This window comes from Aquarana catesbeiana, linkage group LG03 (assembly GCF_042186555.1).
Source record: "Aquarana catesbeiana isolate 2022-GZ linkage group LG03, ASM4218655v1, whole genome shotgun sequence".
Taxonomy (NCBI): Eukaryota; Metazoa; Chordata; class Amphibia; order Anura; family Ranidae; genus Aquarana; species Aquarana catesbeiana.
Window position 1 is genome coordinate 82002651 of NC_133326.1, and position 27036 is coordinate 82029686.

Below are 27036 nucleotides of genomic sequence, written 5' to 3' on the forward strand. Positions count from 1 at the left end.
TTAATAAAATGAACTGTAAAAATGTACCTATCTTTTGTTTTAATGCACCTGGAATGTATTTCAATTGAAAGCTAATTTGGGCCTTTAGAGGATACGTCTCATTACAGAATGGTAAAAGATATGTAAAGAAAAGAACAGTTTTTGTTGAGCTCATCTAGTACAAAAGACAAAAAAGTAAGGCTTGTGTCCTAAGACTCTTTTCTTGGTAAAGCAACCTTGGTAATTACTCCCTACTCTTTTTGTTAATGAAAATGGTTATTGTACTATATAAACATCACTTTACTTATTAAGTAGGGCTATGCAGTGTGTAATGAATGTATAAAAAGTGCAGTAACCCACAGCATTCAGTGTGGTTAGAGCAATGCAAATATAATTTTCTTATTGGAAGCTATGGGGTGCCTTGCTCTGATTATTGTTTCTGCTACTACAACTAGCATGTAATGATACTAATAATGATCATAAAGCATCTAATACAAATACGTAAAGGGTATGTTTTTTATTTTTTTTATTTGCTGGAATGGTTTTGCAGAAGTGTCAATGAGACAAAAAATTACTTGCTTGTAAAATTCTTTTTGAACATTGAAAATTCTCAGTTCATCAGCACAAAGTTATACTGCAAGCTCACAGGACATGCAACTTCTAAAACTCCAAGAGCTTCATCTTTTGATATTGCCTAACTGACATGAAAAAGAAAGTCTCTAGATAACCAATTAATGGACTGGCAAAAAGAGCTTGGCCTATTCGTTTAGTGGACAGTAATGTTCTGACTTTCTGTGTAGAAGTAGACTGGTATGGTATTATCTATATATGTATATATATATATATATATATATACAGTATCTCATAAAAGTGAGTACCCCCCTCACATCTTTTAAAATATTTTATTATATCTTTTCATGTCACAACACTGAAGAAATTACACTTTGCTACAACGTAAAATAGTGAGTGTACAGCTTATATAACAGTGTAAATTTGCTGTCCCCTCAAAATAACTCAACACAGACATTAACTGGTTCCCGACCGACTTACCCAGATATACTGCGGCAGAATGGCTCTCCTGGGCTAAACCCCCTACGGGTATGTCCTTCCCCTTTTTGGCCACCAGAGGGTGCGACCGCTTCACGGTGGGGGACCCGATGCGTGTGGCCAGCGGTCGCGATCTCTGCCGGCCAGGCGTGATCACGTGCACAAGTGCCAGGATGGGGATTTTTGTGTAAACACACAAATCCCTGTGCTGTCAGAAGAGAGGAGACATATTGTTTGTTCCTAGCAAGTAGATACAGCGTTATGTCTCCTCTCTTACTCAGTCCTAGTCCTATCCCCATACAGTTAGAACACACTGAGGGAACACACGTTTAACCCCTTGATCACCCCCTAGTGTTAACCCCTTCCCTACCATTTACATGACATTTACACAGTAATCAGTGCATTTTTATAGCACTGATCACTGTATAATTTTCAATGGTCCAAAAAATATGTCAAAAGTGTCCGATCTGTCCGTCGCAATGTCGCAATACCGCTAAAAATTGCAGATCACCGCCATTACTAGTAAAAAAATAAAAATAATAAAAATGCCATAAATCTTTCCCATAGCTTGTAGACTCTATACATTTTTCCCAAACCAATCAATATACGCTTATTGTGATTTTTTTAACAAAAATATGTAGAAGAATACATATTGGCCTAAGCTGATGAAGACATTTTTTTTTTTTTTAATTTGGGGGACATTTATTATAGCAAAAGGTAAAAAAATATTGTTTTTTTTTCAAAATTTTCGCTCTTTTTTTGTTTGAAGCACAAAAAATAAAAACCACAGAGGTGATCAAATACCACCAAAAGAAAGCTCTATTTGTGGTAAAAAAAGGACACAAATTTTGTTTGGGTACAGCATTGCATGACCGCGCAGTTGTTCATACAATGGGGGTAATGGGGGGTGTAGTTTTACTAAAGTGATAAGGGCTACTAGGTCTAAAAAATGGAGTGGGACATATATGGATACATATGGAGTGGAAATATAATTTACCGGAGACATATATAAAGTGGAGACATACCTGTATATGGATACATATGGATCCTTGTTCAAGGATTTGTGGGAGTTTTCTATGTGAAAATGCCCTGTTTTCTATGTGAACAGTTAGCTTGTCTATAGAGATAGATTTGTCTAGGCTTGAAATGGCATGTGGTTGTGGGTACTTGGGTCAATGGTCTTGAAATATAGAGAGGTTTTTTCATGCACTAGGTGGAGGAGTTTGATGTGATGAGGATGTTCTCTTTTACACCTGTAAAAGTAGCAAACAGAATGCACAAGGGTGCAGAGTGGCATGAGTGCCTTGTATATCTTCCAGCAGCTGGAACGGATAGTTAGCCTGTGTGTCCAAAGAGTTAGACTGAGCAATGGATAGAGGATAAGTGAAGACTGGCTGGCAGCAGGTAGGTTATCAGCAGGGACTTTCTGAGCAACAGGCAGAGGTTCAACAGGAACTTGCTGGTAGCAGTCAGCAGTTCATCAGGGACTTAATGGATAGCAGAAAGATTTTCAGCAGTAACTGGTTGGACAGCGGCAGAGGTTCAGCAGGAACTGGATGAGCAATAGGCAGATTACTAGCAGAGTCAAGCAAGCTTTGTTGGTTACTGGTGGTCAGATCAGGTGTGACCGTGTAAGCAAGACGTAGTCAAGGTTCAAGCTGGAGTCAATAACAGATATGTAGATCGAGCAAAAGGAGTAGACAGAAGCGTATTCCAGGGACAAGCTTGGTTCAGGAGTAGTCTAGGCAAACCTGGTTGGTAACAAGTTTGTCAGACACATAAAGTTTGTCAGACACATAAAGATAACAGATAACAAATTTCACAATGAATGCTGTATACCAGCACTGATCATGTGCAGCAGCTCAGTTTAAATATCCTACTTGGTACCAGCATTATCCAGACATATCCATGGCTATCTTACAGCCCTCATTTAGATATCCACCTTTGTCTATTCTCAGAGCTTGAAACTTGACAGCACCAGGGATGTGTCTATGTGGATTAAATGGTGCAGGACAATGATGTTGGTATGGTTTCCATGGTTGGTTGTTGTTTCATTCAGGATTATGGAAACCAACTGCCCGGCTGTTACCGTTTCATCTTTCCTAGCATATTGAAACACAACTGCCTCACATGGTGACCGCATTGCCAATATAGAGAAAGATATCATCCAAAATTCTTGTCCATACTCATTTGGCTCTATGGCATTTTGTGTCTACTGTTACAGTGTACTATACTAATACACAGTTCTTCATGAAGTATTCACTCTACTTTACAACACTCATGGCTTCTTTGTTGGCCACCATAAAGAGTTGTGTTTATTCCCAGTTCACACTACTATGATCTATTTTGCAACTGTTATTTTAGACATTTCATCATTATCATCATCTTGTTCTTTCCATCTAGAATAATACTTTATTTCTTTGGAGACTTTTAAACCCTCCATATGTATATTTACTTTTTCCAGAACTTTGTCTGCTTTGTAGTTGTTTGACCAGTATTGGGTTCTATTGCAGCTTGCATAAAAGATACAAATAAATGTACTATTTATCACTTAACTAATGAAACTATTGCAAAAAATGCTGTCACTGGTTTTTGGCTATTATCTCTTTATAGTTGGCTAAATAGTTAAAATTGAGATTTGTGGGGATGCTATTATTATGATAAACTCATTCTAGAGCTCCAATTGTCCTTACTCCATCTTCGGGGGATTTGTTTTTTCTATCACAATGTACTGAATTCATATTGTTACTAGTCTATTACTCTGTGCATATTGAACGATGGGCTTTTTGGAAATTATGGTACTTGACTACTGGATAAGCCGCACATCATGAAGCAGATCCATGTGCATGAAGTGAGATGAATGGCAGCCTCAGCCTGGACTCCAGCCAAGCTACGCCCCAAACATGTTTCTCTCCACCCCTTGGAGCTTTACCATGATTAAGCTCCAAGAAGCAGAGTGAAAATGCATTGGGGGCGTGGCCTGGCTGGAGTCCAGGCTGAGGCTGCCATTCATCTTACTTCATGCACATGGGTCTGCTTCATGATAATTATTACCATATCCTTTAAATATGAATAGATATTTTAATAGCTGATATATTTGGTAATGTTATGTATTTTTAAGTTCTTTGTAATTATACATATATATCATTTTTAGAGGGTTACAAATATGATTGTACAGTACAGCATAATTGTATGTGTTCACAGTTTTTTTATCTTTGGATGTATATGATTTTATATTATTTTGTTTCTTAGCCCTGATGAAGGGGGATTTCTGAGACCCGTGTTGGCTTTGACCTCTTACTTTTTTCAAGATTAATATTCTTATACTGGATTTAATACATACTTGTGGCAAGCTCATATCTAACACTTTGCTCCACCCATTTTATGGCTGTAAGCAGTGAATTTATACTGCCATTAGCTAAGGGGCACATGCTTTAACTACTAAGTGCTTGTCATGAAGTTTCAAATATAATAAATGTTTTTGAGTTTAGTAGTCTGAATCAATTTCTATCTCTTATCTCAATCATCATATTATTTTAGAGATTATTTTTGGGTGTCAAAGGGAAGAAATAAAGGTGTTATAGATAACAGTTACAGTCCACTGTTGTAATCATCCTTGCTATCTCCTAATACGTAAATGATAATATTCCTAACAGATCTTTGGTTTAGTAACTTTACAAGTCTATATGAATACATTTCTGGGAAGTCTCATCATACACCAACAGTATCTGTTGCACCTAATGCTGTGTACACACAAGCGTTTTTTCCATCAGAATAAACTCTGAAGGTTTCTCCGACGGAATTCCGCTCAAGCAGTCTTGCATACACACGGTCACACCAAAGTCCGACCGTCAAGAACGCGGTGACGTACAACACGTACGACGGGACTAGAAAAAGGAAGTTCGTACTTGCTTCAGAGCATGCGTAATTTTTGGTACGTCGGAACAGCACACAGACTAGCGGTTTTCCCGATAGAAATTGGTTAAAAATTTAGAACATGTTCTCTTTCTAGGTCCGTCAGAATTTTCAACGTAAAAAGTCTGATGGGGCATACACACGATTGGAATATACGATGAAAAGCTCCCGTCGGACTTTTTCTGTTGGAAATTCTGTTCGTATGTACACGGCATAAGAGGTGTAGGCTGGGGGAATTAAATCATAAGCCTACTGCAGGCAAGAGCAAGCTTTTCTCATTCTCCCCTGTCACAGTAATTATTCTAATAATGCTATTTTTTTAACAAAGAAAGTTTACTTGATCTCCTGTTTTACCACTGACTTGACAAGTAAAAAAATGTTTCTTTCATATCACATTGCAGAAGGAATTAAGATGTTATTTTTAATAGCGTTTCAATATTCTGCAGTTTCAGTGATCTGCCTAATAAACAGATATTGAAATTAACTTGTTACTTTTATCGGAGAGTGGTTATTGACCCAAAATGCCAGACTGGCAGTTATCTTTTAAACTATCTAGCAATATTATGAAAGTTTGAGGATGTCTTTATTATTGTTTCAGAAGTTTTATTCTTGAACTCTAGTTTGTCCATGCTGAGAAAAGAATTTCGTATTGATAGCAAACATTTCCAGCTGTGAGCAAGTCTTCTGCTAAGCCTGTAGGCTCTCACTACATTAATTAACTAGTTATACACTGCACTGCTTCCGCCCATTTATTTATAATGTTTGATTTATGTTGTTCCATTTCCATCTAATTTACTTCATTATCTCCTTATCCCCTCAACGTAAAGATGTTGATTAAAGGGTAACTCCACTTTCGTGGGATAAAATAAAAAATACACATACAACTACAACACAAGACATATAGTAATTGAATGTTATTAACCACTTGACCTCCATAAGATTTATCCCCCCTTTATGACCAGGCCATTTTTTGCAATACGGCACTGCATTATTTTAACTGACAATTGCGTGGTCATGAGGCACTGTACCCAAATACAATTTATGTCCTTTTTTTTCCCACAAATAGAGTCTTCTTTTGGGGGTATTTGATCGCCTCTGCGTTTTTTCTTTTTTGCGCTATAAACAAAAAAAGACTGTCGATTTTGAAAAAAAAAACCAACATATTTTTTACTTTCTGCTATAAAAAAACATCTAATTAAAAAAAATGTAAAAAATTAATTTCTTCATCAATTTATGCCAATATGTATTCTGCTACATATTTTCTGGTAAAAAAAAAAACAATAAGCGTATATTGATTGGTTTGTGCAAAAGTTATAGTGTCTACAAACTGTGGGATATTTTTATAAATTTTTTTAATTTTATTTTTTTACTAGTAATGGCAGTGATTAGCGACTGTGACTGACACTTTTGATATTTTTTTGGGAGAAGTGACACTAATACAGTGATCAGTGCTAAAAATATGCGCTGTCACTGTACTAATAAGGCCTTGCAACTTTCCTTATTAGAACATTGCAAGTGCATCAGCTGATTGGTAATGAAAAAAAATCACTATTATTCAGATTCACTCTGTTCATTGACATAATAAAACAGACAGATTTTTCTTCAGAGCAGAAACAGGCAGAAATCTGCAACAAAATGTGATAAAATCTTTGCAATGTACATTGATCACCCAGATGGGATTCTTTTTTTCTCAATAAAAGTGGAGTTACTCTTTAATATAAGGTGTATGATGTCAAAAATAGCTTTGACTCAGTTGTTTACTAGGTAACTAGATACCAAAACCATCAAACCTCATCTGTAAATGTTATTTCCAATAGACCTAGGAAGACACTTTTTTCCTTACAGCATATGTAGAGTACATGGCCAAACGTATGTGGACACACCACTCCAAATGATTGAGTTCAGGTGTATATAATAAAGAATAATGTTACAGCATACAGGGACATTTTGGACAATTGTGAGCTTCTAGCCTTGTGGAAATAGCCTAAGAAAGACTGTTTTGTGTTCCAGCAGGATTGTGTCTTTGTTCACAAAGCTAGGTCCAAAAATATGGTTTGATGACTTTGTTATGGAGGAACTGGAGTTGCCTGCAGAAAGCCTTGACCTCAAGGCTACTGAACACTTTTAGGATGAGTTGGAATGCTCGTTGTGAGGCAAGTCTTCTCTTCCAACATCAGTGCTTGACCTGTTCTTGCTCCAAAATTTAGCATAAAGCTTTATTAGAAAATCATTAGATAAGATCAGAGAAATAACATTCGCAACAATAAAACAAGACACTCACTCTATAATGGCGGCTGCTTGTGAGTTGTAACTGTGTTACTTCAATGTTGTTAATGTAGTGCAAGCAGTGGCAGCCCGCAATGCAGGGCACAGGGGTGCCGCCCCCCTATCCATGTGTCCGGCCCCCTAATACACATGCGGGACGCCGGACGCATGGATTCCAATGGGGGTTTTTTTAAGCATGTGATTAGAGCCAGAGACTTTAATAGGCTTAAAAAAAGGGTGGGCTCGGGGTGCAGAGATCCACACCCTGAGCCTACACAATTGTGTGATAATAGCAAATGAATATTGGCTATTGTCACACTGATTCTCCTCCCGGCCAAACAGGAAGTGGGTTTCCCGATTGGGCAAAAAGAGAAGCGATCCTATCGACCTAGGAGGAGGAGGGAGGAGACGCATGGCTCAAGTGATGCCATGGAGGAAGCCATCGCCCAGAGGGAAGCGCTGCCCATGCCATAGATGGGGTAAGTGCGGGGCTGGTAACCAACCGAGCTGGGGGGGTGTAGGTGACTCAACCAACTGACCCACCAGGCGGGGAGTGGTGCGGGTGCATTGTTTACTCCCCTAAAAATATACCACCAGTCGCCACTGTGCCCGATGACAGGTACAATAGAAGCAGAGCAAGGTGGAGCACTAATCAGCTTAACAAAAAATCTGGGTCCTGGCCACAAACAGCTATGGCATGGGGCTAAATGCATGAAAAAACGCGGACACACCCACGCTGCAGCCAGACCACAATGCAGCAGAGCGAAATTGGCCTAAAAGACTTACTTGTTTGTACCTATTTTTTCAAATTTGTAAGTTGGGGGTGTGGTGCTAGGTGACCACCCATCAATTCTTCTATTTGATACCCTTTATGGATGGAGAAATTTAAAGTACACCTGTATTCAGAATTACTTTAAGTGGAAGTGAAGGCAAATGCCCAAATTCACAGTATAGTTCAAGTATAAAATCTGATCTGTTTTACAAGCTGGTCATTTAACTCAGCTAGTGTTCTCTATTGACTATCCCTTTCATATGGCACTGCCAGGATCTGACCTCCTTTTTCTCTGCTGCAGTTTAACCTCCCAGGCAGTATGATTATGTCAGATTTTTGAATCTCAAAGTGGTACATTGTTTGGCATAGAAATTTGGCGTTTATATTGTAGGCCTGTAATTCTTAGTAATAACACACTTAAATCTGTCTAAACAAGAGTCTAGTAGACATCCCGGGTATGATAAAGTTTGAAACACAAAATCATAAATTATAAAAAATTATACAATATATATATATATCTATATATATATCTATATATATATATAGATATATATATAGATATATATATATATCTATATATATATAATAGAATTTCCCCACGATTCACTATCGCTCAATTCTGCAAGTGTTCTAATTTACTATCGCTGTTTTCTAGCTGATCTAAAACCACTTTTGACGTAGAGGGACACTTTTTGGTTGCCATGGACAATCTCAAGTTTCCAGGCAGAAAGAACAGTATATATATAATATAAATGTGCATACAGAGCACTGGACAAAGCACTAGGGACCAAAGGGAGGTGAAATTATTTCATACAGTAATGTAATCTGTAAAATTACAGTGTACTGTATGTGTTATGTTTTGTGTACTTTTTGAATCTGCCGCCTGCCCTCTGCGTTGCGACGCTTGCAGGGAGCGGATCCTGAAACACAGGACACCGTACAGATGTTCCAGTGGAGGACACAACTGGAGTACATCACAGGATCCAGGTGACAAGGTAAATATATGCACCAGGATTCTGCAATGCAATCCTGAGTGTGGCTCGGGGTTACCGCTAATGGTACTGAAATTTAACCCCCCAATTGTATCTGTATGTCAAATTGTTTTGCCCACAAGACATATATCACTATGCCACAAGTGATTAATGTATAATAATAGTAACGGCTCACGCTGCACACTCACATATGAAGGTTCTAAATATTAGCTGTCTGTATCATCCATGGCTATCAAACAACATTTAGAAAAATGATAGTGAATTCTCAGAAGTAGAACCAATTGTATATATTTAACACTTAAAAAAGTACTTACAACTATAGTATAGTGTAGATGGATAAAATATTCCATGTTTTATTTTGGTGTTTGTCATGTTAGTATTTTCCGTCTGTCAATCATAAAGGATTATTGGTTATGCAAGTTAGAAAAAAGATGTAAGTTAAGAGTTGGAAATGAAGTGATTTCTGACATTTGTGTTACTTCAGTAAGTCAGGGGCATTCTACCCTAACTAAAATTAGAGGCACACCGATAAAATGTTTCCAGAGGTGTATAAATATTCCATGTCAAGAAGACAGATTGATGCCAGTGTTTCTACCTAGACATGCGTGGTTTGTTTCATTCCCAATAAATATTCAGACACATTTTTCATTATTCAGAGATTTAGATAAGTCTGAATACCCAAATTACAGTATAAACAAAGTTTATAGAATGCTCTGAATAACAAAACAAAATTTGTCTGCATTTCCAAAATTCAAATTGAAATTTGAATCAAATTTTACATCGAAATGCAACTGTAAACATGTTTTTGAAATCAAAGACTGTGGGGGTCATTTACTATAGTGCCAGGAAGTACTGGGCACTATGGCAAATAATAGCTCCCATTTTAGCCAAATAAAATTTCAACAAGCGAATGTGCGAATGAAAATTAGCGCCATTAGTGAGAAACACACATTAGTCAATTCTAAGTCAGCGCTAATTAGCTCTTCCGCGTATATGCAAATGCCAATTCCTACCAAGTTGTTATATAGTACTGCACTGTAACCATGATCCATGTATGTGAAAGAAACATTGTTATGTGAGATGTGCTCTACCTCGTGTGCATCTATTGATGTATGTTGCAATTAGTATTCCTAGTTTTTTCCTTCTTTTGCTAACGAATGCAGTTATGAATGATTATTACAGTAATGTCTGCTATTCTCTAAAGTTACATGTATTAAACATTTAGGTTACCTATTTGTTGTATGTTGTTTTTTATTTTTTAATTTAGGTGACTATAAAGCGGTAATTATTTATATTCATTCTTTAATCATACTACACTATTATGCAGGTCTCGTACTTAGCACAATGACTTAGTGGTCTGCTCAGATGTCTCCACAGCACTCACGGTACAAGTTCAAATACCATCCACCAGCTGTGTTTATTTTTTCAGTGCACAAGCGAATTAAAATAAACAAACAAAAAAATGTAATCTGCCCATTAGTTAGTGTGTGGTGTTTGGAATTTCACACCATAATAGTATTGAATACTTACATATCATTGCATGCATTTGAAGAGTTAATATAATAGAATCAGCCAAATTTAAAGTGCATTGGCTAATTGGCATTCACCTATTTTCAGCATATGCTGCTTTGGCTAATTGGCTAATAGTCATTTGCCTTTTTTTCACCAACTCAATCTTTTAGTATTTCTCTGTGGGATCTGAACCCATGAGTTCTGTCAAGGTAGAAGTGCTGACCACTAGCCTATTGGGCGTAGCACAGTCATACATAGAAAGTACATTCACTAGTGTTTGATGTTTCTTCTCCCCAAGCTGTCTCTCCTGCTGCCGCCATCTTCTCCCGCTGATGTGTTCTTCCGCGCAGCCGGTTACCCACTAATAAAAAAAAAAAACGCTCTTCTTGTGGCGGTCTTCTGTGGCCATCCGATAATGTCACCCAGAGAGTCCACTCCATGGCTATGTAAGAGACGCCACACAGCGGGTGACAACACAGCGGAGGAAGACCGCCACAGAAGAAGAGCAGCTTTTTTTTTATTAGCGGGTAACCAGCGGTGCAGAAGAACGCAGCAGATGGAGAAGATGGCGGTGGCAGGAGAGACGGCTCTGGGAGAATACAGCTCGGGGAGAAGATGGAGGAGGGAGAGACAGCATCTGGAGAAGATGGCTCAGGGAAGAAGACAGCTTGGAGCTATTTTACAATAAAGGACTTGTCAAAAACCGGCTATTGATTTTTTTACATTTCACTGCTTTTTTTGGTGAATGGGTAGGGGTAAAATGTACCCCCTGCCTATTCATATAAGGGGCAGGATCTGGGAGCCCCCTTGTTAAAGGGGGCTTCCAGATTCTGATAAACCCCCTGCCCGCAGACCGACAACCACCGACCAGGGTTGTCGGGAAGAGGCCCTTGTCCCCATCAACATGGGGAAAAGGTGCTTTGAGGCATGTGGCCTGGTAAGGTTCAGAAGGGGAAGGTGCTCGCTCATCCCCCCCTATCCTGACCTCCAGGCTGCATGCTCGGATGAGGGTCTGGTATGGATTTTGGGGCCCCACATCAAATTTATTTTACATTTTGGTGTGGGGTTCCTCTTAAAGTCCATACCGAAGGGCCTGGTATGTACTGGGGGGACCCTACGACATTTTTTTCCTTGAATTTTGGAATTCCATACCATAATATTATTGAATAAGTACATACCATTGCATGCATTTGAAGAGTTAAAATATGGAATAAAGCAAGCTGATGTGCTTTGGCTAATTATGCTTCTGAGTACAATGCACATTTCCAGGAGGTGATGCTTTCAGTGGGATTTGAGCTTTCAGAAGGTGATATCATCTGTGTGATTTTCAGCCATTTGAGCACAATTATATTGAGAACATACGTTTACTAGTGTTTGATGGTGGGACTACTTTATATTCTAGGTATAATAGTACTCAGCACAGTGACTTAGGCACCTTTCACACTTGTGCGACCTGAAAGTTGCGAGATTTTGATGCGACTTTAAGCAATGCCTGTGTAATCTTGAGGTCTATGGACGCAGGAGTCGCAGGGAAAGGCACGCAACTTTCCCACGATTTTGCATTAGCAATTTTGCCGCAATTCCAGGGAATGACTGTGTAAACTTGAGGTCTATGGACCTCAACTCGCATCAAATTCAGACCAAAGTAGTACAGGGACTACGTTGAAGTCAGTGTTACTTGAAGTCGCACAGATATGAATGGTACACATTGAAAATCATGGGGTATGACTTGTCATGCGACTCTGATGTCCAAAGTCACACAAATGTGACTCAGCCCGACATTTTGAGCGATTTCAGAGACATCAGTGCACTTTCCTGCACAGCTGTCTAGTGAAATCACATAGGTCCCAACTGTTCTCCTTTAAGAAGGTGTCCTATGCCTACCTACTTTTGCTAATAGGTGTCCCTTATACCCATCTCAAAAAGTTGGGAGGTAAGAAATCGCCCCTGAAGTCGCCCAAAGTAGTGCAGGAACTACTTTTGGGAATCGTTGTGGCGTCGCACCAATTCGGACAGTTCCATTGCCATCAATAGGCGTTGATTTGGCCTGCAATTTGACATGTCAATTCAGAGCTATGTGAACATAGGTGAAGTTGCATAGATAGATAGAGCTGCACGGTTCTGGCCAAAATGAGAATCACAATTTTTTTGCTTAGAATAAAAAGATCACGATTCTCGCAACGTAAAATCTTTCACATTATCCCAAAAAAAATTGGGCTAACTTTTCTTTTTTTTTTTTTTAAATTCATTACAGTAATTTTTTTCCAAAGAAAATTGCATTTGAAAGGCGCAAATACAGTGTGACATAAAATATTGTAACAACCACCATTTTATTCTCTAGGGTCTCTACTAAAAAAATATATATAATGTTGGGGAGTTCTAAGTAATTTTCTAGCAAAAAGAAATTATTTTAACCTGAAACCAACAAATGTCAGAAAAAGGTTTAGTGTTTAAGTGGTTAAACTTTCCTCACTTACACAGAAGTCTATTTCATTGACAAATTGTTACAAGGTTTCTAGTTAAGTTCACTGATAAAGAATGTTCTAATTCTTGGCAGACTTCCCAGTTTTTCTATTCCTTTCTTTTGATGGCTGTGGCTTCAGAAGAGCAGAGAGAATTCTTTGCATAGCAAGAATCGTGAAACGCTTTTTTCCAAGATCGCAAAGGAGAAAAAATCATGATGACGATTAATCGAGCAGCTCTAATAAATATGAATGGAAATCATGGGGAACAACTTTTCTTGTGACTCTGAGGTCCAAAACTGCGTGAAAACTCACCCAAGTGTGAAAGTAACCTAACGCGATTAATTGATAACACCTTTGAATAAGGCCCCATTTGCACTTGTGCGACCTTAAAATTGCACAGCTTTGTCATGACTTGAAGCAATGTCTGTGTAATCTTGTGGTGTATGGACCTCAAATTGCATCAAAGTCAAACCAAGGTAGTGCAGGGACGAATTTGCTACACTTTCAGGATGCACAAGTGACAATAGGGCCAAATTCAAAGGTGTTATCCTTGAATCTCATTCACACTGCTGCAACCTGAAAGTCACACTATTTTGCTGCCACTTTGCCGCTGCAACTTGGCCCCAACTTCTGGGAATGCCTGTGTAATATTGTACCCGATATACCTCAAGTCACATGAAAGTCACACCAAAGTACTACAGGGACTACTTTGAAGTTGGTGTGACTTAAAGTAGCACAGATATGAATGGTTATCATTGAGAATCATGGGGTACAACTTGTCCTGCAACTCTGAGGTCCAAATTTGCTGGAAAATTCGCCCAACTGTGAAACAAGTCATAAATATTTTAATAAAAGGAGCTCTCATTTATACTTGCATAGTCCTTACTGATTTACATCAGCAGAACAAATGCAGGAAGTGATGTGTGCACATGGGACGGAAGCAAATGTGTGGTGATGCCAGACAAATCAATGAACCCCACCCACACCAAATCCAACTACCACATCCACCCCCACATTGATCAAGTACAAGTACATATCCTACACTTACCCGGCCAATAAGCAGCATCTCGTCTTTGCTAAAGAGACCTCGCCATGTCCACCTAGATAGAGATCCTGACCAGCACAGGAACTTCCGGGTGCATACAATGACTAATTTCTGGGTCAGAAGGTGAAACCACGCTTTTGATTGCAGCTGCGAATATTTGATCTCAACTACGATTAGTATTTTTTATTTTCAGATATGCAAATCTGTATTTCTACATATATTTGAAGGTAAACTTAAGGAAGTTTGGTAAGAAATGGTGTTCCTGGGTTAGCAGCAGGTGAATTACAAAGACAAAAGGCCCAGTTTGAGCCCTGGTTCACACTGACAGAGGGAGGAAATCGTTCAGCTGACCTCACACAATTTCATTCCTGCATGTCAGTCCCGACTGTGGGGGCAACATCAGAGACATCGGTGCAGGTTTCTGCACCGATATCAATACAAATCGCACCAATTAGAACAGTGCAATTGCCACCGATTTGACATGTCAAATCGCACCAATGTGAACCAGAGCTGACACATTCAAACACTGCCTATCCACCAGCTGAATTCATTACCTGCAATTCTCCACAGCTGTTATGTATAAAGATTCCACCTTTATCATTAATTTGCAGGTGTGCTGAAGCCTAGGTTTACATTGGAGCGATTTGAGAGATCAAATTGCATGACAAGACACAGCCCATTAGCGGCAATAGCACTGTTCCAATTTATGCGACAAGTTTGTGGTGCCGCACCAATTTGCTAAAGTAGTTCCTGCACTTTTGCAGATTTCAGGTGCGACTTCAATAGGACATGTGTATGAAGCCACACGGATGTTTATCAAGTCACACCTGAAATCACGCTGACCTTGCTACTTTGAAATCTTGCTACTTCAAGTGAAGTAGTGCGATTTCAAAGTAGCATCAATGTGAACCAGGGCAAAGAGATTAGTTTTTTGGTGCACAAATGCATATTGAAATAAAATAAGAGATATTGCACTTTCCCAAAACCACCACCCACAAAAACTAAAGAGAAAGAAAAGTAGAAGAAAAAAACCCACCACAACAAAAGCTCAATAATGTACTTTTATTTTACAAGCAGAAAAAAAAAATTACATTCATTTACTAGCTTCAAAAAAATTTGGACAGGATATATGGCGCTACATTTAGCAATGGGATTTTAAGGGCCCTGCTCATAGGAGCTTACAATCTAAAATTTGACAAAACCTTAGCGTGGACACAGCTTTAATTTCAGTGTATAATGGGCAACACATCACATTTTTATCTGCAAGATTATAGAAACATACTTAACAGTCATTCTTACAAAGCATTCCAACATAATATTACAAAATACTTATTCAAAACACCCACCACCAGCCCACAATCCACACATACATACATTGGTGACCATGTTCTGCTGGAAGCTGCATTTCTGTGTACACGATTAAACAAGATCAAAAAGAGTAGGTCAGCCTACGATGTTTGCATGATCAGACAGGAACAATACACACACACAACATTGACAGCATGGCCACATAAACCCACTTTTGAGTGAAAAAATGCACAAGAATTTCATCAAATCTCCCAATATCATTCCTTCTCCCCCACAAATCACAGCAAAAAACCTGACCTTCTCAGGCCAAACAAACCCCCCTACTGCAGGCCTTTATATAAGAGAGGTTGTATTGTTAGCACACTGACACACCCAATAGAAGTACACGCCCACCAGTATCTTTCAATCTGTCTCTTCATGTATGTCTAAAGTGATTGCACCTGATGAACAGGAACACATAATACTATTCACAACTGTGTTAGCCCTTGGCTATGTGCATCAAATCTCCACGAATTAGCGCCGTGGCGCTATAGTAAATGACCCCCTGTGTGTGTTATTAGAGTACCATTTCAAAATAATGCTGTTTTAGTTAAGCCAAATGTGATTTAAAGAGTCATTGTGATAATTTGATGAAGTTTTTTCTTTTGTTTCTTCACTGTGCCACATTCGAATTGAAAAAAATATCTATCTATATATATATATAGATATATTATATATAGAGATAGATAGATAGATAGATAGATAATTCTACATGTAGTCACACAGACAGATCATGAACTACAGAAATGTCCAGCAGTTACCTTTTTGGGAACTGTTGCACACTAGTTGTTAATAAATCATCTTGATGCTTATCCATTGTTTGTATCTAATCCCTGTCTGAAAAGACTAATGAGAATCTGTCTCTTGCAGGTTCCCCCAGGAACTGAACATGGGCAAGCTCAGTGCAGATGTGATGTGGAACCTGTTTGCTCAGGATATGAAGTATGCATTAGAAGGTAATCTTCGTGCTCTGCTTGTCATCATACAATAATAATTCTACTGACACACTTAGTGTGGAACATACTGTCAACATTATTTCCAGTACTCCTGTTTAAATAAAAAAATATATAACATTGTGCCAACATTAATTCAGTATATCATGTTGTAGACAAGAAATACTTACAACTAGACCTTGGCAATAATAGCCTTACCCCTATTAAAATAAACAGGATAGATACATCTTATTGTCATGACTGGTAGTATTTTTCCTTCCAACTGAAAGGCGGTAAATGTTCTACAACATCGACTGTCTGGAGATTATATACGTTATAATGGTACTACTAAAGCAGTAACAATTAATATTTTCAGGGCTTTTGCTCTCCTTTTGCTACATAAGCAAGTTCTTCACCAAGATTTACAAACTCCAATTCTGCAAGCTCTAGAAAACATTTTATAAAAAGGTCTTCCATCCCTTCCATAGCACTAGGAAGTTATGGCTAACAATTATGATGAGAACCTTCCTCTTTACCCCTGTTAGCACCTTTATGACAACTTAGACAGAAGGAAATCTTGCATCATCCTAAGAAATGTTGTGCATAATTTTCACCTGTGTAAAAGTAACATTGAAGTAACCATTTGTAAAGAAATGACATGTATTTACTTCTAAATAACAAAACATCTGCATATATTCAAAATGGTTAGCTGTGAATGTTCGGTCAAATACTCAAGTGTAAGCTGGGCTGCTTTAGGCATTGTGTACATGGGTGACCTGATTGGTGTCCGTGTCATGTTTTTATCATCTCTTATATGTATGGACCTAGTTATTTGCCCATGGAGCTGAAGTGCAGCACCTGTATATTCTACATTCATGTTCCACATAGAGTTCAATGAACCCTGCAAGTGTTTGGCAATATTTTTATTCAGTCTGATTCGAGTGGATTTGAAACCAAAGAGACAGGAACACATAGCCAAATACTTTCTACACTTGACCTTATATAACAAGGCTTTTTTCTTTTTATTCCAAATCCTAAGCTTTGCAAATTCCTCCATTTTGTTATTTGTTAGACAAAGCTGTCAGCAGGGACTATATTGTATTGAAGCAAACCCGTCAGCCATTTTAAACTTTTAAAGTAAAAGTCTGCTTAAAGCAGTTCTTCAGTGCCCCCCTTCAAAAAAGATTAAGAGTCAGTTGCTAAAATTCTGTAGCTTATGACTTTTAATAAAATGACAGAGATAGATAGATAGATAGATAGATAGATAGATAGATAGATAGATAGATAGATAGATAGATAGATAGATAGCCCCGAGGGCTTTCACACTGGAGAGGTGCGCTAGCAGGACGGGAAAAAAAGTCCGGCTAGCAGCATCTTCGGAGTGGTGAAGGAGCGGTGTATACACCGCTCCTTCACCGCTCCTTCACCGCTCCTGCCCATGCAGAGGTGCTTTGCGATGGTTTTTAACCCTTTCTCGGATGCTAGCGAGGGGTAAAACTGCCCTGCTATCGTCCGAATACCAAAGGTAAAGCGCTGCTAACAATAGTGGCGTTTTACCGCCGACCCCGCCCCAGTGTGAAAGGGGCCTTAGGCATCAAAGAGCAGCAATACGCATGTGCCTATAGTACGACCACATGGACTCCATTGATGTGTCTTGGGAGAGAGAGATCCCTCTTTCTCAAGACAAGGGGAGAAAGGGGAACATCTCTCTCCCAAAATGTTTGACAGCTTTTATCTGGGCATACTTCTGATGCATGTGCATTGCTGTCCCTTGGGGTCTATCTGCATGTTATTTGACCTTATTTATTTTAGTAAAGTTTATTTTCCTTTGAATCCTTGAAGGCAAGCACTGATGACATAATTTTCACTAGCCATTTAGGAGAATTGCTCTTCAGTCCTCAGCAGCGGCTGACTTCTTTGATCATTATTTGATATTCTCTCTCCTTAAGCTCCTTATACATGTACATTTTACTGTATTGTAGCTGGTCTTACACAGGACTTTTAAAATGGCTGATGCATCACTTTAAGGAGAAATGCACAATAAATTCAAAATGCTTCACCAAATGAAATAATGTTTTAATTTCCTTTTTGTTTTTTACATATATATACATTGTGAGATTTCATTCTAGCTTCATGGCATCCAACTGTCAGCTTAACAACTATATAGATTCTGTAAATCAATAACGTATTACCATCTATGTCTTTGAGTGAACTGCTAGGAGGTTCAGAGAAATAAGCTCTTACAAGTTCAGGACACAATACATTATATTAAAAGCTATAATTTTGCAGACATACATGTATTTATCCTGTGCACTGACCTGCTTCATAGCAATTGACTAACATCTGTGAAATTTGAGAAAAAATGTCCATCATCCGTTTGACTTCCTTTAAGAAGCCAGTCAGAATTACAAACATTCTAATTGCCTACCCGTTAACAAGCAAGATTGATTGTCTTCTTGGTATAGTAAGATCCATTGGGTATAGCAATTATGTTGTATCCTTCATGCTTGTCTCTGTTGTGGTAGTCTGCTTTATGCTTTCATGTGATTGGATAGAATGTATAACTACACAAGGTCATTGCACAGTAACCTATAGCTGCCGAGATCATAAACATTGCTCAAGCTGTAATTGCCAGAAGCTGTTAACACTTTGCTACACCGCCTTATATTTTTATTATGTGTTCAGATGACAAGATTATTTTATTTATTGGATAGTGTAGAAGGACTTTTTTTGGTGCAATACATGTAGCTTAAATATCACTTTTTCCTGTGATCCTAATGATGACAAGTTGTTATTTTCACACAAGATCAAACAGCACCTCAAGGGAGATTGCAGTAGAACATACATCTCCCACTGAATTCTAAGAGAATAACAAAAATCAATCTAATCTGCTAAATATAGGATGCCGGCTGAAGTTGCATGCCAGAAGGCCTTGGGCTTTAAGAAAGGCATTAAATATGACAGACATGTAGTACTCTTGTCTAAGCCAGTTACTCTGTCATCGCAATAGCAGTGGGCCCACTGAAGGAAAATTTCATATTCATATTAATTACTTATATGCTTTTCCTGATTATAATAATCACTTATTATGATCACTTCTACAGCTCTTTTGTTTTCAGGGCTCATTCATACCAGGCATGTTGACATGCAATTTGCTGCTCACATTAACATGGACAAAAGTGCATGAGTGTATAAAATACATATTTATGGGCCATTTTCCCAATGTGCATTGAAAGAAAGTGGATGTAGCACAGGGTGTGTTGATCTGAAGTTTGATCTTCAAGTCAAATCGAATCAAGTCTTTAAAAACAAAATTTCATCTAAAATATATGCAGAAACAAGAAGTGTTAAAAGTATGGGTTCTCTAAGACTGAAAACTAAGCAATCAAAGACCACTGATAGCTCATTTCTCATTGTTCTGTGAGCAGAGAGCTGGTGACTGTCAGTCTCTGGCTCTCTGCTCTGCACTTCCGGCACTCACTGGAGCTCTGGGCTGTGGAGGGGGCAGGATCAGTCGGCTCAGCCTCTCAGCGGCTTGCTGAGAGGCTGAGCCAGCTGCCAAACCAGTCTTCTGTGTGGATCCTGACTTTATGGCTGGGATCTTTTCAGAGCCTGGATTGGCTCATTGACGTCAGCCACCAGCGGGCTTTAGCCCGATGTCGGCTGAAAATGGGTCACAAGAGTGCAGAACAAACTGCACTCCTGTAAACCCCAGGAGAAGTATAGCCAAAAGAGCTTTGGCTATAATTTTCCTTTAATGCATACATTCTGGTGAAAAGTCCTCAAAGATTTAATTTTTTTAATGGGAGAGATCCATTAATAAGTCTAAGATAAGGCCTATTTCTTCAGTTTGAAGACTGCCCCAGGTCAAAATTTTGCTTTAAAGGAGTTTTAAAGGCAGAAGGTTTTTTTATCTTAATGCAAAATGCATTAAGATAAAAAACCTTCTGTGTGTAGCAGCCTCCCTAGCACCCCCCTAATTACTTACCTGAGCCCTATCTCTCTCCAGCAATGTCCACGAATGTCTAAGCCATCTGGGACACTCCTCCTGATTGGCTGAGACACAGCAGCAGCACCATTGGCTCATGTGGCTGTCAAAGTCAGTCAGCCAGCCAATCAGGAGAGAGAGGGGGTGGGGCCGGTTCGGGGCTCTGTGTCTGAATGGACACACAGAGCTGTGACTCGGCTCCAGTGCCCCCATAGAAAGCTGCTTTCTGTGGGGGAACTCAATAGGAGGGAGGGGCAGGAGCAGCAAAGAGGGACCCCAAAAGAGGAGAATCGGGGCCACTCTGTGCAAAACAAACTGCACAGAGGAGGTGAGGAGGTAAGTATAACATGTTTGTTATTATTTTTTTTTAAATGAGACTTTACAATCACTTTAAGCCTAATCTCATCCAAATAATTTATTTTATTTTAGACAGGGAAGAAGTAGGTAAATCATTTATCAGGTGTTTATTGCATTTTTGACCTTATTGGGAGATTTATAATCAAAAAGCAAAAAAGAGGGACTTTGGCATTTTAGGCACGACTTCAAAAATTGTCTATAACAAGGTTGTTTTATTGAATTTGAAAAATAACAAAAAAGACATTGATTAAAAACCACAAATCATGTATATATATTAAAGCTAGCTATACAACACCATCTAAGTACACAGTTCTTCGGACATAAGGATAACCACCCCAAATAGCAACCGGTCCAAGAAGATGGCTAGATAGCAAATCTGCAATTGATTAGTCCATATCATGTAGATATTCAATGCTCGACATGTTTCGCGTGTCTTCACGCTTCTTCAAGAGCGAAACAATATATATTGTGGCTATAAAAATACATAAGATAACATATAAATAATTAGTATATAAAACCATAAAAACCGGCATCTAAAATGACGCCGCATATTATAGATTCAAAGAACTTCATGCTGGTTGAGACAGTGCAGTAATGGGTAAGGGCACAGACCAAAGAGGTGATGAAAGGCTACCATGGGGGCATACACAACATAATATTAGATAGTAGCTGGAGAATGTGACAATGTAAAAGGACTTCATAGAATATATTTTAATTTTATATAATTATTAGATCCCCAATGACCAGGGACAGGAGAGAAGAAGAGGAGGAGACGGGGGGGGGGAGAAGGGGAAGAAGGGAGGGGAGGGAGGGGGGAAGGGGGGAGAGCCAGGGAAGGGGGAGGGGGAAGGGAAAGGGGAAGGAAGGGGAGAAGGAGGGAGGAGGGGAAAACAAGGAAAGGAGGGAGGGAAGGGAAAAGGGAAGGGGGGGAGGAAAAGAAAGGGGAGAAAGAAAAAAAAAAAATTTTTTGAGAGATTTAGCCAACTACCTGTCAAGACAGGAAGTGAATGGAAATGTATTCAGCAGAGACACAGACAAAACTCCATTTTTAGTAGCAAAGGGAAGGTCTAGCAATAGATTTCCTGTTCCAGTGACCCCCCCCACACACACACACACACACGCACACACACACGCACACACACAAATTTCGGCATCATAAGCACAGGGAAAATCTCTCCAGCGGGGGTCACTTTAGAAGCCTAGCAAAAAATGTAAATCTTCCTTAGTCTACCCCAAATAAAAAAAAGAAGAAAACAAATAGTTTGCAATGCATCTTGGGATCTTTTTTTTCAGTTCATGGATCAGTTTTGCTCAGCTGCATGTTTAAGGGGTATTTGGGACACTACCACTCCCATTCCCCTCCACTAAATGATAGTAATCACTAGCCGCAAGTTCATATTTTTGTAAACTATGCAGTGAAGGAAACATGTCACAAATTTCAACTGAGCAAAGGGAAAAGCAGAAGTTGCCTTAGCTCACGTGTCAAAATGATTGGTAGATGCAAAGATATAAGCAATTGAAGTAATATGTAAATATTGATTTTTCCTGTAGATGTCAAGCTTGGTGCTGTAATTCCTATGGACAAAGAGGCATCAACCTAAAAGACATTATAGCAGAAAAAAATATCACATACTTTGTTCCCTCTTGAAGATGTAACAATTTTTAGACCTAATGATGACATGCTTTGTAGCTTTCAATTGGGGTCACTAGAGGAAGAGTCAACAGTGAAGGCGGGCTCTGTGGTTGGATGAATGGTGATGACAAGGGAGTTTAGCTGGGAGGAAGTACCTGCATGTCTCCAGTGCCAACACTGTAACAGCACATATACAGTAGCATATCAAGGGTAAATGCGCTTTTTTTTTTTGTTAATATACAGTAGGTATTACTGTGTGGGCTGCATTAGCATGTAGAACACCATATGTAATGCTGACTGGTGGTGTCGACACCATGATAAGGACTACCCCTCATCTGCAGACAAAGTTGCTGGATAACGCCAGACATCATCCAGCCTGGAACTTATGAGAATCCCATAGGCTGAATGTGGACTTTGTGAAGGGACAATTTAGCATTACAGTGGGGAAGCAAAAATGCAGGGGGGTATGCTGTCAGCAGGAAGTATGAAAAATCACCTTAAAAGTATATTGATTAAGCTAGAGTTGGGCTTTAAGTCTAAATCTGTATAAGGTGATGCACAGCATTTTCAAGGGATTGCATGTAAAAATACCTTGGTAAACTCCCACTGAGATTGTATTTGAAAAGCATAATAAATAATGCCGAGAACAAGTTAGCTGCTTAGGCATATGTTTAGTCACAATGCTCTATGGCTTTTCTATGACTGTTTGTCATTACGGTTGTTCTGAAGTACTATATTCTTTAAATATTCCCCTAGGCATAATCTTTTTTCCTTTTGTTGTTAATACTATTTATTGCAGATTTTTAGCTGTGCTTCTGATACTGAAATCAGACAAAAGACATGAAGAATATAAACTACCTGAATTGTAATTAAGGTTTGCCGCTGTTTACCAGATTTGCCTCTATGTCTTGCAAAACTAGATTCAAAACAGTTGTTTGAAAAACAAGCACAAAGATTTATGCCGCGTACACACAAGCGGACTTCTCGTCGGACTGAACTCCGAAGGACTTTTCGATGGAGTTCCGACGAAACGGACTTGCCTACACATGATCCCGCCAAAGTCCGATCGTTTCAAACATGATGACGTACAACTGGACTAGAGAAGGAAGTTCAATAGCCAGTAGCCAATAGCTGCCCTTGCGTCATTTTCGGTCCGTCGGACTAGCATACAGACAAATGTTTTTTTCGATAGGAATCGAGTTCTTTGGAAAGATTTGAAACATGTTCTATTTCTAAGGTCTGTCAGATTTTTCGACAGAAAAGGTCCGATGAAGCCCACACACAATCGGAATGTCCGACAGATTTGTTCCGTCAGACCTTTTCTGCTGGAAAGTCCAGTCATGTGTACATTAGAAGCACCTTTTAGGACAAATCACAAGCAAGTTTTCAAGTTAAAGCTGTAAAATCGAATTCGATGTTTGCTAAATATAGAACTCACACACTGTAGCCTTCTTACAACAGAACTATCTGCAGCCTTACCGGTCCATATGATGCATGCAATACATTCATAACGTACCACAATATATAACAATAGAAAAAATGTACTATTTATGATCAAACAGTGGTTCTTGGCTGTGTTTAATTGACTGTTTTTAACCACTTGAGCTCTGGAAGGTTTTACCCCCTTCATGACCAAAGCATTATTTACTAGTCAGCGCTGTGCTACGTTACCTGGCAATTGCACAGTCATGCAACACTGTATGTAAATTACATTTTTATCATTTTTTTCAACACAAATAGAGCTTTCTTTTGGTGATTAGTCATCGCCACTGGGTTTTTTATTTTTTGTGATATAAATGAAGAAAACCCTAAAATTAAAAATATATATATCATTTCTAGCTCCTGTTATAAATCATATCCAATAAAAAAAAAATAAAAAAAAATTTCTTAATGAATTTAGGCCAAAATGTATTCTGCTACATGTCTTTGGTAAAAAAAAAAATCCTAATAAGTGTATATTGATTTGTTTGTGCGAAAGTTATAGTATCTTCAAACTATGATATTTATACTGGAATCTATGCAGCTATGACACTATACTGTAATGGCAGTGATCAGTGACTTGACTGTGATAGTATGATGGGCAATCTGGCGCTAGCTGACACTGGCTGGGAGGTACACTAACTTACTAACTAACATTGACATCAATAGTGACACTAATACAGTGATCATTGCTAATACTGTACACTGTCACTGTGTACTGTGTTAATGACACTGGCTGGAAAAGGTTTAACAATGTGCCTAACAATGTGTAATGTGTACTACATTACATATATATATATATATATAGATATATATATAGATATCTATATATATATATATATAGATATATATATAGATATATCTATATAGATATATCTATATATATATCTATATATATATATTTATATACTGTATCTATCTATCTATCTATCTATCTATCTATCTATCTATCTATCTATCTATCTATCTATCTATCTATCTATCTATCTATCTCTATATATAATATATCTATATATATATCTATATATATATATATTTATATACTGTATCTATCTATCTATCTATCTATCTATCTATCTATCTATCTATCTATCTATCTATCTATCTATCTATCTATCTATCTATCTATCTATCTATCTATCTATCTATCTATCTCTATATATAATATATATATATATATATATATATATATATCTATATATATATCTATACATATATATATAGATATATATATCTATAGATATAGATATATATATCTATATATATATATATATACACATCATATTGTCAAAAGTATTGGAATGCCTGCCTTTACATGCACATGAACTTTAATGGCATCCCAGTCTTAGTCCATAGGGTTCAATATTGAGTTGGCCCACTCTTTGCAGCTATAACAGCTTCAGCTCTTCTGGGAAGGCTGTCCACAAGGTTTAGAAGTGTGCCTATGGGAATGTTTGACCTTTCTTCCAGAAGCACATTTGTGAGGTCAGGCACTGATGTTGGTCGAGAAGGGCTGGCTCGCAGTCTGCGCTCTAATTTATCCCAAAGGTCTTCTATCGGGTTGAGGTCAGGACTCTGTGCAGGGCAGTCAAGTTCCTCCACCCCAAACTAGCTCCTCCATGTCTTTTTAGACCTTGCTTTGTGCACTGGTGTGCAGTCATGTTGGAACAGGAAGGGGCCATCGCCAAACTGTTCCCACAAAGTTGGGAGCATGAAATTGTCCAAAATGTCTTGGTATGCTGATGCCTTCACTGGAACTAAAGCGCTAAGCCCAACCCCTGAAAAACAAGCCCACACCCTAATCTCCCCTCCACCAAATGACGAGTTTTGACTTACTACATAGCGAATGCCAGGAATTGCTCAGCAATCAAGGAAAATATACAGAATTTTCAATTTTGGTGCTTGTTGGATGACTCCTAATAAAAAACCCTAAGGCAATGCACTGAGTGAGAGCATATTCACTGAAAGAAGGGTTTTCTGATAACTTACTCTACCTTTCTTCATTCTCACTTTGTACTAGAACTCTGCTTTCAAGAGTGCAAGTGAAGGTCATTTTGAAATTCCTTCAAATTGTAGAGTGTCTTTTACTAAGTGACTACGATCCACGTGAAGACCATGTGAATTATTTGATCTCCCTGTCTGAGATTTGGCATATGCCCCTTAGGAAGCAGTATGAAAGCAGAAAATGCACTCTGGTACAGGAAAAGTGATTACACTCCCTGTACATTTAAGAGATCAGTGACACACAGCTACTTTTAGCATCACATTTCTGAAACCATGTCTCATTCAGACACATCGTACATTTCTGTACCACAGTTGGCTTTGTGTCTTTTTATGTTAGAAAATTTTATAATGTCAGGAATTGTTAAACTAGACAATCTGCTATACGTAATATAATGCCACAAATACCACAGCATATCAGGTTCGAATTTTCTACATGTTATTTTTATTCTCATAAAATAGGAGCCTGATAAACAGATATTTTTTTTAATAGGTTTATTGATTGTACATGTCTGTTGACAAAATTTGACACCAGTATGTCAATATTTGCAGGAAGGAAGCAGAGATGTGTATACAAGTTTTTTTTTTTTTTTTCACCCAATGATGATTTTAGCAAATTTGATTTATTTTTCTCATATAGTCTGGGACACTTGTTTTACAAAATATAGCAGAGAGAATTACCAGCAAATACAAAAAAGAAAAAGAAAAGTATTTAATTGTCTACAAGCTGTTGTCAGCAAGATCCTTGCTCCATTTTTATTTACATTATTTGTTAGCAAATGTATAATCATCTAGCAGCCTTTAGAAAGTTCCTAGAATAGAAATGCAAAAGGTCTGCCAGATTCAAAGCTTGGATGTCTTATTATTGTAACTTAGTTGTGTCATTGTTGCCATGCTGTAATTGTCATCATCTAAAGGCAACAAGAACTTGAGATTAAAATTTTTATTTTTGGGGGGGGAAAGCATCTTATTTAAAATGGTTGTAAACCTAGTTACACCACTTTTACCTACAGGTAAGCCTATAATAAGGCTTACATCTAGGTACTGGAAATATCTCCTAAACCAGCACGGTATAGGAGATATTTACCATACACGCTTGGGTCAACCTCATCGGTGCATGCGCAATGAAGAAAGGGTGTGTTCGTGCCATTTCTAAGGGGCTCGTACCATGACCGGTGGCTCCCACCCGCATGCACGTGAGTGACGTCATGCGACTCCGGCCAGTCACAGAGCCAGAGTCCATGGCCCTGGAAGGAAGAGGGGTGAAGATGGATGCTGCCACCAGCGAGGACATCAGGGACATTGCA

General features: G+C 38.5%; 1 protein-coding gene across 1 annotated transcript in view; it reads left to right on the forward strand.

Annotated features, from left to right (window-relative positions):
* The window catches only part of UNC13C (unc-13 homolog C), an 884756-nt gene that overhangs the window by 565943 nt on the left and 291777 nt on the right, over positions 1-27036 (forward strand). Inside the window, exon 20 of the mRNA XM_073618754.1 lies at positions 16210-16295. Within this exon, the coding sequence (XP_073474855.1) occupies positions 16210-16295 (86 nt within the window). The remainder of the gene's footprint in view (positions 1-16209; positions 16296-27036) is intronic.